Genomic DNA, 14,556 nt, shown 5'->3' with positions numbered 1-14,556 from the left:
CCTAAGAAGTACTTGGTATATTTGAAAATATTGCCTGTTTTTACAATTTTTTGAACAAGTGTTAATATCTAAACTAAATTTAAACAACCATGCCAAAATATGCCTTGAACTAAAAACAATTGCTTCAAAATGGCCACGTCGGACTATCAAAGTGCTCTACTTTGGGAATGTTTGGCATGTCAACGGCATCTCTCATTATTCTCATTTAACGGGGGAAAAAAGCAACATTGAAGACAACTTACTGGCTCATTCTATCCTATATAGGAAAAAAATGGCTGATTCCAACCAACGGCCTAAGTCTGCTTCAGGAAAAGGAAGATGAGAAAACTTTCTCTAGAAGTTGAGAAGCAGATATTTTTCTAGAGAGCACACAGGATAGTTAAACATTAGTTTAATACAGAATGGGTACAAATGTAAATACTTGTTAATGTTAAGAGACAAACTAAGGCATATTAAAAATTTTAAGAGTTTATCTGAGTAAAAATCAGTTCAAATTTGGCAGTGCCAGATAGGAAGTGGTTAGAAACACTCCAAGGACAGGAGTGAGGGACTTACAGAGAAGAGGCAGAAGCAAAGCAAGGAAATTATTTGGCAACAGCTTAAGAGGTTGTATTATTTGAGAAAGCCTAGTTGACTGTGATTGGTTGTCTTTGGTTTTGATTTCTTAGCCTTGAGGCATTTACAGGCTGAGATGTTGGCTTGCTTAAGTAGCCTGCTAAAGTATTAGGACCTCCTCAGTCTAATGGTCTCTTTATTTAATTTATTTAGCATTGATTTATCTGCATTGTAAAAGTCTAGAAGTGACTTAGTTCAAAAGTCCCTTGGGCTGATTTTGTTTTAATATGAAGATATTTTTGTTTTTGCTTTCCCCCCCCTAAAATTTAGCTGATCAAACTGCTAAGATAACTAGTGCTCTATCAGTGGAAACATTCAGTCAAGTCATGGATCTGTGATCTGTTTGGAACGGAGAAATTCCCGCATTAACCCCGTATAGGTCAGGAGGACCTCTACAAACACCTGCAGTTGTGATTTATTCACGTGGTATGATGGGGCATCTAGTAAGTTTGGGGACTATACAGGATGCTATCTCTATGGCTGCCGTGGTGCTGAAGGCAGACATAGTGATCAGGAGTGATTAAGGCTTCCTGGCCTTGGGTTGCTGATAGTCTACGCTGGGAACATATTAAACAAGTCATTTAAAAATTTAACTGGAGAGGGGTGCCTGGGCTCATTCATTAAGCGTCTGCCTTCGGCTCAGGTCATGATCCCAGGGTCCTGGGATCGAGCCCCGCATCAGCCTGCTTCTCCCTCTCCCACTCCCCTGCTTGTGTTCCCTCTCTCACTGTCTCTCTCTGTCAAGGAAATAAATAAAATCTTTAAAAAAAAATTTTAACTGGAGAATGAGAAGTGTGGCAACTACTGAAAAAAAAAGTAGAATGTTATATAGATCCAGACAACAAGAATATATGATCTCATCCAGTGGATCAAGGAACACCTCCCTGAGAAATTGATAATCTGTTTCTGCAAGATAGACAAAGTGGGCAGAGAGAAGAGGAGAGCATTCCACATGGGGGCAGCCTAGCCAAAGGCTCTGAGGTGATGGCTTTGCAGAGCTTTGTAACAAGTTGATCTTCATGACAGGAATAGAGTTTTAAAATATTGTTTTAGCTACAGTGTGAAAAGTGGTTTGGGGGAAAAGTAAGAGTGGGGAGAGCTGCTCATTTAGAAGACTTGCATCTCCAGGACGCTAAGAGCATAAATGGCAAGCTAAAAAAATAAAAAATAAAAAAGGGAATATTGTCTTCAGCTTGGCACAAGTAGTCATAGTCTCATTGAGGAAATAACATACCTATACACATGGAAAATGACATAATTGAAAATATTGATAATGAATATGTATAAATACAAGAATGATTCCTTTATATAGTATACAAATATTTTTTATTATTTTGATTGGTTTACATGGATAGATTTAAATACAGGAGATATCTGATATTTATTATAGTCTCATTTATTACTAACTTGGACTCAGACCTAAAGTGTTTAAAAAGTATTTGTAAAAAAATATATTCATATTTATTTTCGTGTTGATAGTCAGTTGTAGTCTAAAACTAGTGTTTCATGTATCTAAGTGTATGTGTGTACCTATATATTAATGTATACCCCCCATTACTCAGAAACATCATTCCCAGCCACCACAACAGATCAAAACTTATAGTGTAGCACACTAGCTCAGTATTTTTATTAAAATATTGTAAACATTTCCCAGATTTGTATGTACTTATGTTTGTTTTGCTTGAATATGTAATTGCAGCTAGTCTCAGAGTTCTCCCAGTAGTCTGGGAAATAGAGTATATAGTGTGTTTTTCATCTCTGTATTGGTTAGCATACCTGGGAATGTCTGTCAAAAATACTTTTTGAATAAATTAATTCAGGCAGAGAACTATTCCATAGAGATTTTGCACATCTCCACAATGATACTTACATCTCTCAATCAGAACATAAATTAATTGTAGAAAAGTTTTAAATAGAAAAAACTATATCATTTTTCAACTATAATATTGCTTTATTATTATCCTCATACCTGGGGAAGATAGACTTTTTATGTCATTTTATTTCTAGAATGTCTTATATTCAGAATGTGTTTTAAGCCATGTTAAGGCCCAGAAATAGATTTATAGTTTAGTATTTTAAAGATATATAATTAAATCTATTTCAGAACCAAATTTATAAATGTATTATAATTGAATGTAAGTAATACTTTGTAGATATAAAAGGCAATGCAATAAAACATTTCATTATTTATGTATTTTTAGTTACAGATTTTCACTAGATGGCAGACTTAGATAAATGCATTCACTTTCTCAGTTTAAAATAACAATGGTACAGATTCATTTATACAGAACAGAAATGGTACATCATATGCACTTTTTTTGGTTCTATCTAATTTCCACTCTCTAAGTCATTTAAGTACAATGACCAGGTCACTCCGTCATATTACCACTCACTCTTACTCCAACCTCAAATATATAGCTATATATATAATGTGATATAATGTGTTAGAAAAGGATTATATCATCCAAGTAATCATAAATGCATACAAAATTAGAATAATAATATCTATGAAAGATAAAAATCTGTATTTCTCAGAGAAGATGAAAATTTCCCAAAAGATGAAATAAATTTTTGTCGGTTTGCAACTATGTTTTTCTCACAAATTACTTTTCTAGCCTTATATCTCAGCACTGTCCTAGATGCTTCTCATAAGCTATCCATTCACTGGTGTCTTAATGCTACATAATCTGTGAAGACTCAGGCAGCCATATTTATCACCCCTAGAAAAATATGTACAGCCTTATAATTTATAAATTTTTGTAGTTCTCTGTAGGTAGTAGGGTCTAATTTAAAGGCAAGAGTTTCACTTTATACTTCTTTTTATGTCCTGGAGACCAGAGCTGTCCAATCACAAATACTTGAAAATGACTTGTTAACTTAGATATTAAATATTGCCTTCAGTAAGTAAAAATAACAATAATGAAGTTATGATCTGACAACTACTATCATGTGTGTATGTGTGCACGTGTGTGTGTGTGTTTGTGTGTGTTTTGGGGGAAGGAGGTGAATAGGAAGAAAGTTAATGCAAAGCTATGGGGTTAAAACTCAGGATCCTTTAGAATAACACTATCAATTGAGCCTTGGCCTCAATTCATTATAATGAAATGTTATTTCAGCTGAACTATTTTCTCTTCTCAGAAGTTCATGGTAGCAAGATTTGACATTTAAAATTGCATACTTTGAGAATAGGGAATCTTAGAAGATCAAAGAACTCATATTATGGACAATAAGCTCATCACATGATATCTTTGTCAATCAGCATATTCATCTTACAAATTTCTATTTTAACATTATCCACAAAGTCACCTTGTAGCTTCTTATATCAGCTTCATGAGTTTCTCTTCTATGCCATTTCATAATTGTAGAGAGAAATGTCTAATAAAAGCCAAATTACTAAATTTATTTTTCTTCTAGTGCTAAAATGTTGGTTAAAATATTCTTTGGAAAATAGTGTTCCATTTTTCTTGCATTGTACGGACAGTTTATGTGGCAATGCCTGCTGCTGTTAGTGTAATGCAAATTTTTTGTTTGTTTGTTTTTAACGTAGGTTGTTTTCCAGTCTCAGTATTATCACAGAACTTACTCACCCAGCCAACATGAGATTCATGCAATTCAGAGCCAAAGACTGTTACTCTCTTGCTCTTTCAAAACTGGAAAAGGTAAGACTTCATATTAAGGAAGTTGCATTTAACTATTTCTCCTGAAGGAGTAACTCTGAAATTCCTATTGTAGAAAGAAATGCTATGAGGTAGTAAAAATAAAAATGCTGTTTTGAATTCTTATTTTGGATCTAAAATCTTAGTTTACAATTTCTTAATGTGAATTGATGGATTTGAACCATTTGTATCACAAGTGAACATAATGAAAATATCTTGTTCTCTTGTCATTTATTATAAATCGAAAGCATGATCTATGAAAGAGCTAAATGCAACAAGAATGCATATGCTCACTTATAATGTCAGTTATATTGTTAATATCATGAGTGCTATATCAAGAAATCTGTGTTTATAGAGGGCTTTGCAGTTTAAAATAATCCTTAAGGCCCTAGAAAAGTTGTAGGCTTTGTTGAAAGTTAGCTTCCCAAATGTCACCAACACAATCTGAGACAAAGCTGAGTTAACTGCTTACTTATTTAAGGGAGACCATCACCTCAGGAGAGCTTTGGCAATGCTTCAGAACTGGGGAAGCAAAGTCAAAGTTTCTTGAGTCTAGGAAATCTTATTTAATGAGGGTCTTTGGAATGGGGGTTTGATTAGGTTTGGGAAGGGAACAAGGTAATGTGAATGGACAAAGTAGGATTCTAAAGTCATGTTATATGGCCAGAAAGGTGTGGTTTCCATTCTTAATGTCTAGCCTCAGTGTGGCTATAAATGGGATTTTGCATCCAGCGTTTACTTGATATTAGTATACTGGAAGAATCTGATGTAAGAGAAATCAATAAGATTCAATCTTATTCATGTGAAAATGTGTTAAATCTATGCCATCTTTATTGTTTATGACAATATAAAACGTACAGAAAACGATGCCTTACATTTGTTATTGTTGTTTGGTTAGTTCATTTTTTCATGTGATTTTGATTACCTGTTATGCTCAACATTGTCCTAATTGCTAGGAGACATATTGCTGAACAAGGGCCATTACTGCACTCTGGTTTGTTGATTTCCATCTTCAGTCAGAGCCGGTCACATATGTTGTTAGCAGAGCCTTCCCATGGTTCCTTTGTAGTCATAGTTAAGGTGCTGTTAGGCACTGCCTTCAGAAGAGGAACCTGAGTGTAAGACAGGTAAAATAACTTTTCCAAGATTATACAGCTATCAAGTCAGTGCAGTAAGAGAATCTTAAGGACGTTATGTTCAGGACAGAAAACTTCCATTATGCCCCACGGCTTTAACAACATGGAAAGGGTGGCAAGCATGGCTAGATTGGCTCAGCACCTGCAAGCAAACCCAGTTATCAGGAATCCAGCTGGAATCAGTGCTGACATGGTATCTGATGGGTCTCCTTTGCTGCAAACTAGGATTACCTAGTGATGAAGAGTATAGGCTCTGGAGTCAGATGGGCCCATTTCTCTACTACTTTCTAGGAATGGAACCTGGCTAAATTATTTACACATTGATAGCTTTGGGATTCTTCTCTAGTAATAGTGGTGATAGCTAAATAATAAGGTTATTGCAAAGATTACACCACATGATCTATCCAAAACATTTAGCCCGGTTTTGGCATATAATCAGTATTCAAATAAATGGTACTACAAACATAATTATAAATTACTGTGGATGTCACTAATAAATATTCCATTCTGTGTATTCAATTTTACGCCAAGTGAGTGGATGTTTCAAGGTCATAATTGTGGAAGATGTTTTCAATAGTGTTGAGTGTGTATGTCTATATTATTGTGTGTCTATTGCATTAAGGAAAAAGAAGAACAATATGAGATTAAGTCCCTTGTTGGGAATTAATTAAAAATAAAGTCTTCTACCAACCTAGAAATCCTCTTCACAAATGTAGGAAAATTTTACTTGAATAAGCATTAAACCAGACTGTGATATACATCTTAAGAAATCCACTAAAGAGATTACAAAAATAGAAAGGCATCTCACTCTTTTATATAGCTAGGCAAATACCATCACTTGCATACATGTTAATTGTCTTAATGTAAAGGAAAAATAAAACTTCTTGTATCTTTGCAACAAGCAAGAAGTTACAACTTCCAGCCAGATACCTAGACTAACATCCCCAAAAGACAGAAAGACAGGATGCTTTATGCTCGCATTTCAGAAAGATAGTCCCAAGGCTTCCAAGAAAGACTTCACTGAGATACAAAACTGGCTAGAGATTATTCAGGTTTTCAAAAGGTTTGCATCCCTCTGAAAGCGACATAAAAAGGATTTACATTCATAAGTTTTCTAAAGGAAATGCTCTAGGAAAAAGAAGAGGAAGAAGGGAGTTTTCTTCTCTTTTGGCATCAGGGAAATTCATTTATTTTTTAGATTTGTATTTACTCTTACATATACTAGATATTTCCTTAAAAGAGTAAAGGAATTCAGTATATTCTCTAATTATTAAGGAGTAGAGGGGCTTGGGTACTTGGAATTGAAACCAGTTGGTTTGGAGGTTATAAAGCCATAGAAAATTCTTTTCAATTCAGTTCTTACCATTTTATCCATTGAAATAGGGATTTTGTCACATAGAAACTTTTTAGACTTTAGTGCTGTTAATGGCTTAAATGGTATTCCTCCCCCCAAAAAAGATGTGTTGGAGTCTTAGTCTCTAGTACCTCTGAATGTGATCTTATTTGAAGATAGGGTTTTTATAGAGGTAATTAGATTAAAGAAGGCCATTGATGTGGGCCCTAATCCAATACAACTGGCATTCTTATAAAGACGGTAAATTTGGATACAGAAACAGACACAGATAAAGGGAAGACTATGTGAAGAGAAACAGGGAGAAGACAGCCATCCACAAGCCAAGGAGAGCAGCCTGGAACAAATCCTTCGCTTACAGCCCTCAGAAGCAACCAATGCTGCTGACCCCTTGATTTCAGATTTCCAGCCTCCAGAACTCTGACACAATAAATTTCTGCTATTCAAACTACCCAGTCTGTGGTACTTTGTTGTGGCAGCCCTAATAAACTAACATATGTGCCATCAATGATATAGTAACTGTTCATTTCCAATCAGTGCTTTTTATCTGATACAAATACAGCTAACTTAGTAATTATCTTTCTGTATTTGTAGTCTGGATACAAGGAGATATTTTTAGGCTTGGGAAATTGATCTTTATTTCTGGTATTGAATAATATTCCAAAGTTATTATTGGCTGAGGAATAGGTAGGTTTTTAATCTTTCAAACGTATTTATGAATATCCTTTTATTCTATCTATAATTAGATGCATTTTCACCTTCATAGATAAAGCCTTCACCTTTAGAAACATAATCAAGGTTTTGAATTACAAAACAAACAACAGCTCGGCTGCTTGACACACTTTTTTGACACTAAGTTGTTTTCATTTAAACTTAAGAAGTGCTAGAATTTGTTAGAACGAGTGTGGAAGATTAGATTGCATTGACCCTGGCTGGTTTACTTGTATGATGATTATGTTTGGGTGGTTTCCTGGTAGACCTTGAATTCTAATAGAACACTCGTTGCCACTGGTATTGGAAGTGATTATCTGTAAGAACTCTCTGGAAGAGACCACTCACTGAAGAATATCCACAATAATAAATTTCATTAGGAAAAGGAGAGAACTGAGAGCACAGAAGGATCACTGGTCTGTGACAATGATGTGAGCAATGAATGAATGATTGTTGAGGACCCCTGTCTGTTCTTGTGAAAAGGAAATTCCTTGATTATTCCTTGATTATTTTTTTAGATTTGCTGTCTCGAGGAATTCCCTTGTCTGTTGTTTTATGTGACCTTTGTGTCACCTCAAGCTTCTTCCTGAGCTGTTTTTAATCCATGTCACTTTGGGAGTACATACTTCCTGCAGCCTGTGTGAATTTTTATCCTGCTTATTGCGTATGCAAGTTTGAAAAAAATCTAAAAATTTTTAAGCTTATGAAAGCATTTTTCCCCTAAACTTTTAAAGTCTAAAGATTTCTTAGAGGAGTCTGCTAATTTCTTTCAAAACTTGATAAACTTCTGGTATACTTACTTCCATAAATTTTTATGACCAGATGATCCCCAAAGTTCCTTCTTAAATATAATTTTTAAGTTCTTTATTTGTTTGCCTTCTTAACCCATGCATCTCTCTATCTCTTTGGAAGCTACCTTTGAGGTTATTAAGACAATAGTGCTGGGTTGGACCTTGTTGTTCAGTGCCTTGTTTCAGTTTTCTCTCCTGTTGGCATTTAGAAGTGCACAATTTTTATTTTTTTTATTTTTATTTTTTTTTAAAGATTTTATTTATTTATTTGAGAGAGAGAATGAGAGAGAGAGAGAGCTTGAGAGGGGTAGGGTCAGAGGGAGAAGCAGACTCCCCGCTGAGCAGGGAGCCCAATGCGGGACTCGATCCCAGCACTCCAGGATCATGACCTGAGCTGAAGGCAGTCGCTTAACCAACTGAGCCACCCAGGCGCCCCAGAAGTGCACAATTTTTAAATATTAGAGGCTCCTAATCTCTGAGCTCCCTGTTTATTTTTAGTCTCTACTTGAAAATAATTCTTGCTTGAGCTACTGTCTTCTTGAAATGTACAACTAAAGGCAGCAAATAACAGTATATACACACCAATAGTAAACAGATGGAAGTTTTTATGGATCAGGTCTGGGAGTGACACACAGACTTCCACTAATATGCCATTGGCGAGAACTCAATCCTTTGGCCACACCTAACTTCAAGGGGGACTAGGAAATGTAGTCCAGTCATATGCCTATGAAGAATAGGGCAATGGATTTTGGTAGACAGTCCACATTCTCTGTCACGTGCAATATACCACAAATTTATGAAATTTGTCAAAACATTTTCTGAACATCTGAGCTTTAGCTTGCATTTTCCCTTTGTTGTTGTGCACTTTTGTTCTTGAGTTGTTTTGTTTTATATTATCCTTTTTTGTCTTGGATATTCCCATCACCACCATTGTTTTCCCAAAAGTACTTCCCATGTTCGGTCATTGGTTATGTTGGGTCATTGACACTTCCTCTAAAAAAATAGGTGTAGCAGGCATCAGAAACACAGTGTATGAGCTAAGTGGACATGGAAAATGTGACAGGTAATAAAAAACAGAGAAGAGGAGGACATCAGTAGGAAAAAGAGACTTTTTCATCTCATTTCCCTATAAAGACTTACTTCATCTCTTGTTTTGATGCATTTTATAAAAATGTCTTTTATTCATGCTTATGGCACAATTTGCTTTAAAAAATTGCTTTTGAACTATCACCATTCCCCAATAATGATCATAATTACACTTGAGCTATCATATGGTAATTACACACTGATGTAAGAAGCAAAGTAATGAAAAGTGAGATGAATAGTGTGATATATATATTTGGTCTTTGTCCCTGGTTCCTGACACAGAGCTTCAAAAACCCCTGGAATTTATGAGTAATAGGAGTGTCTTTTGTTATTCAATCTTTCAACTGTACCTGATTTTATGCTAAGGCAGCAACTCATGGAGGATCCTTTGGGTAGCTTCAAGATGAGAGCCAGAAAAAGTAACCACGTGATTAGAACATTGAAACTTTAACGTCTTCATCACCTTTCAAACCTCCAGGGACAGCAGAGGGGCTGGACGTGAGTTTAATCATGTGGCCAATGATTTAATTAATCATGTCTACATAATGAAACTGATAAGAACTCTGAAAAAAAAAAGACCTGGAGAACTCCCTGGTAGGTGAACATAATGATGCACCAGGAAAGTGGTGCATCCTGACTTCATGGAGACAGAAGCTACTGTGCCCAGGATCCTTTCAGACTTGACCTATGTACCTTTTATCTGCCATTTATTTTCATTCTTTATAAATAAAATGATAATCATTAAGTATAGCATTTTCATGAGTTCTGTGAACATTCTAGCAAATTATCAAAACTGAGGGAGTTGTGGGAAGCCCCAAGTTTATAGCAGTCTGGACAGAAGTACAGTTGTCTTGGAGACATCTGGGACTTGTGGCTGGTGTCTGAAATGGGAGTCATCTTGTGGGACTGAGCCCCTTAACCTGTGGGGTCTGTGCCAACTCTGGGTAGTGTCATAATTGAATTGAATTGTAGGACATCCAGTTGGTGTCAAAGAATTGGTGTCAGAATGCAAAGAGTCATGTCTGTAAATCATATCACTTTGTAGTCAATGACAGAGCAAAATGATAAAAATTGGAGATTGCATCTGGGAGAAATAAGTGAGACTCTCAGATTTATTTTTTAATATATTCGCTGTGTAAACAAGTAGCAAATTCTATATATTCTCAGTTTAAATTCAAACCAATAAATATTTACCGAGCACCTGTTATGAGCCAAATACCTTGCTCAGTGCTAGAGGTTACCAACAGAATAAATACATGGAATTTATAATTTGATGGGAGGCATAGATATATAGGAACAAACAAAAACACTTGACCTTACTTTTTTTTTCTGTCCAAACAAGTTGGACTACCTTTTATTCATAATCATAGTATTAGAATGGCTGAATGGAGTTTGGTGCCATCTGCCTACACTGGCTTTGATTCATTAGGAAATTTTTTTATCCCGTTTTTAAGAAAATATTTACCTTTTCCCATGGCTGTCCAGAAAGAATTTGAAGAGAATACTGATATTAGTTTCTATTTCCTTTAAATATGGAAAAGCACTACCTGATCCACTCTAGAGGAGTGATAAAATGTTATTTATGTGGATAATTATTTTAATATGTAAATTTATCTCTTAAGAATGTGCATAGTATTATGATTTCATAAATATGTCCAAAGTTGCCATAGGCTGAATGTTTGTGTCCCTCCCCAAAATTCATATATTGAAACCTAGGCCCTGATGTGATGGTGTGGGCCTTTGGGAGGTGAGTAGGTCATGAGGGTGGAGCCCTCATGAGTGGGATTAGTGCTTTTATAAAAGAGACCCCAAAGAGCTCCTCCACCATGTGAGGACCCAGGGAGAAGATGACTGTCTATGAACCAGTGTGGGGCTCGATCCCCTGACCCTGAGATCATGACCCGAGCCTAAATCAAGAGTCAGATACCTAACTGACTGAGCCACCCAGGCGCCCCCTTAATCAGTTTTTTAGGAACAAAACATATGCAACGATCCTTTGGAAGTAGTCTGAAAACCAAAAAATAGTCTAGACTTAGCAATGAGTCATTCATTTGAACTCCTGTTAGTTTTTCAAAATCATGACATAATTTTCATCGACAGCCCTTCATGTCATAAAACTTCCACAAGAAATGTATGCACCCTTTGTTTATCTTCCAAGGACTTGGGTATATTTAGATATTACCCTTAAACTCATAGGCTTCCTTACTTAAAACTAGTCTCTTGAATGATGCTTTTATTCTTAATGAAGGTAAAGCAAACTCTTTTTTCAAGTACCCCTCAAAACATCACGTCTACACCGATAACCTAGTCAAACAGTGTGGATTTTCTCCTCTAATTATTATGTCAAGGTTGTTTTCTAACCTTTTCTGTTCCAAAATTTCCCCCAATGGGGACTGCCAACTGCTTCTGCACACAGTTTAGTTGGTTCTAATTCTTCATCTCTTTTCAGCGAGCTACCAGCATTTCACAAGCTGTTTGGTTTTTCAGGCCTTCCTTCATCATGGGGACTATTGTTGATTTCGCCTGTTTTAGTAATTTTTAAAACTATAGTTGTGTTTTATGAGTTGAGTTACAACTTTTGAACATCATTAAATAGTACAGAACTTACCTTTATTTTTGAAAAGTAAATACACATAGTTTATTTCATAGTTTTATAAAAGCACAAAAAAGAACAGTGTTTGCTTTTCTCCAAACTGAAGCTAATAAAAGTGTAAATATTTTAAATCTCTTGTTCTATAAAAAAGCAAAAATAATAAGATCATGCATATGGAATGCATGATTTCTTCCTATTTGGCAAACTTGTCTCTTAAGGTTTAACTATGATGTCATTTCATGTATGACACTATCTGCATCCTCCTTAGGCTTCCTTAATACTTGGACTTCTGCAGGCTCATATCACATGGTTTTGTAGATGCTTGATTTTAAGTCTGTCTTCTATGTAAAACTGAATACCTGCAAAACTGGAATCTTCTGTTAATTACCTCGGCATCCTACCAACCTAGTTCAGTGCTTGATATATAACAGTTCATGGATAAGTGTTTCTTGATTACACAGCTTCATTTTTTATGAAGCCATGGGAATATTCTGTAGCCAAAACTTTCTTCTATTTTTTTCTTAATTTAATACACATTGTCAATGTGTTTTTAGTTTACTGTGTTATTTCTGATATAAGTTACTGTTTAAACAAGATGTGTGCTAACAGATCCCTTGACTCATTTCCAACTGTGTATCTTATCGTCCAAAGTGGAAATCAGGAGCCTGACCATGCATTTAGGTGATAAATAAAGTGAATCATATGTAAGAAAAGATGAATCTCATAAGAAGCAGATGCTTTCAATTCTGGCCAGTTGTTGACATGACCTATGATATCAGATTTTCCAAATTTAAAAGGAATCAGAAATTTAGGCTTTTATGTTAAATGTTGGAACTTATTAGACATCAGTAAATATATGCGGGCCAAATGAAATTCCTCTGTAGTTATGATCTGGATTATCTATTGCCAAAGTATAAAACTAGCTTGTATGTTGCTTTTGCGATGCAGAGAGGTAGATAAATGATTTTGTCACAATATCACATTGGAATGGACAGTAAGACTAAGTATAAATTATCTCCAATTCTTTTTTTCCCCACATATAATAATGGCACTTATAAAGTGCAGTTTAAGAAATTAATCCAACTTCTTCATCATCTAGAAGTAAAGAAAGAAATTGTGGAATGTATTCTCATCAGGATGGAATGAGTTACTTGAGCTCTTACTTTTTAATGTAACTTTAAAACTAGTAGGTCTTGAAAATAGTGTTTGTAAGATCTTTGGTGTTTTTTCTCTACTGTAAGGAAAGTTAATAATAAAAAAGGAGAGTAAATCACAAATGCAGAATTATTCACACAAGCAGAAGAGCAGTATCCTTGGCTGTGAAAGGGTTTTCTGAGGGTGTGAAGCATACTAGACATTTAGAGAGTGGGGAGGACTTGCAGAACTGATATTAAGAACAGTGAATTCTCCAAGATGAGAATGTTATCCATACTGACATGAAACCTGAATCTGGGGAAAGAATTTTAGGCTTTCACCAGACAACCAATCTGACTCAACAACAGTCCATGCAAGGAGGAATGGAGAAGTCATCTACAAACGACCTACATGTACTGTTCAAACGAAGCATTCTTGACACCTAGGCTCCTAAATTAAAGAATATACTATGATATAATGGAAACAGACAAAAATGGGGGCACCACTTGCTTATTTTACCCTTTATTCTCTCCCTACAATCTCAAGTGAGGGTATTCTTATAGTCTAGACAGTCTTCTCAACCACATCGATGTGATAGATGTGGTGGAATAACTCCTCTTGCTACTTGGAAGGGCTGAGTCTGTGTCCCAACCTCATCTGTTTGTCCAGGGGATGCCTAGGGTTCAAGTCACCCTCGTGCCTTCACAACAAGCAACAAGAGTAGCCCTCTTTCGTTCCTTGAGTAATACTCTTTGGCACACAGTTTTAAAATCTGAGTATGGGAGGCTTTCCTTCTCTTGAGGAGCCTCCAAATTTGCTACATTGGAAACAGGAGCTTCCTTGCATTGCCTCAAAGAACAAGGACTGATTTTTTTATTTGCTTAGCTGTATCTATCTTTCCAAGTAAAGCTGGCAACAAATAAAACCAGCATTTTTGAGATTACTGTTTGCTAATTACAAGATTAACTTAGATTCTTAAGAAACTCCTTACAATCTTACACAAACATTTGCTCTCATGTCTTCATTCATTAATGGAAGATAATAGCAACAGAATTTTTCAGAAGAAACTCCCACACACTGCAATACGCACAACACGCTGTTTTCTTTTCTTTTCTTTTTTTTCTTTTCTTTTCTTCTTTTCTTTCTTTCTTTCTTTCTTTTTTTTTTTTTTTGCATTTACAGAGTTTAGTTGCATCTGCAGTTTGGTGTGGCTGACACAACTTAAAAGGCATTTAGAGAAATGAAAACTCAGATGAGAGAGAGTTGGAAGCCACTGGATGTGGTGGCTTCTACCTGCCTATTTTTGTGTCCTTACATATATTCAGAATATCCAGAATATTCAAAAGCAAAACTTCCAGGTGTTATGAAATGTTATGTGGCTTTAGGCTTTGTTTTTTTTTACATCTTATTAAATGCTTTTATTGTGTTTGTTCCTTTTATTATATTACCTCAAGTCCTTTGCAGAAATATTTACGAAGAGTAA

General features: G+C 35.5%; 1 protein-coding gene across 1 annotated transcript in view; it reads left to right on the top strand.

Moving 5' to 3' along the window:
- Window positions 1-14,556, top strand: part of KCNT2 (potassium sodium-activated channel subfamily T member 2) — a 224,905-nt gene that overhangs the window by 176,564 nt on the left and 33,785 nt on the right. The window contains exon 18 of the mRNA XM_045876372.3: window positions 4,163-4,274. Within this exon, the coding sequence (XP_045732328.3) occupies window positions 4,163-4,274 (112 nt within the window). The remainder of the gene's footprint in view (window positions 1-4,162; window positions 4,275-14,556) is intronic.

The sequence above is a fragment of the Mirounga angustirostris genome, unplaced genomic scaffold, assembly GCF_029215605.1.
Source record: "Mirounga angustirostris isolate CCGP_5_RB_7025 unplaced genomic scaffold, mMirAng1.0.hap1 SCAF_6, whole genome shotgun sequence".
Classification (NCBI taxonomy): Eukaryota; Metazoa; Chordata; class Mammalia; order Carnivora; family Phocidae; genus Mirounga; species Mirounga angustirostris.
Note: the sequence above shows the minus strand (reverse complement) of the source record. Positions and strands in the feature narration are given on the sequence as shown.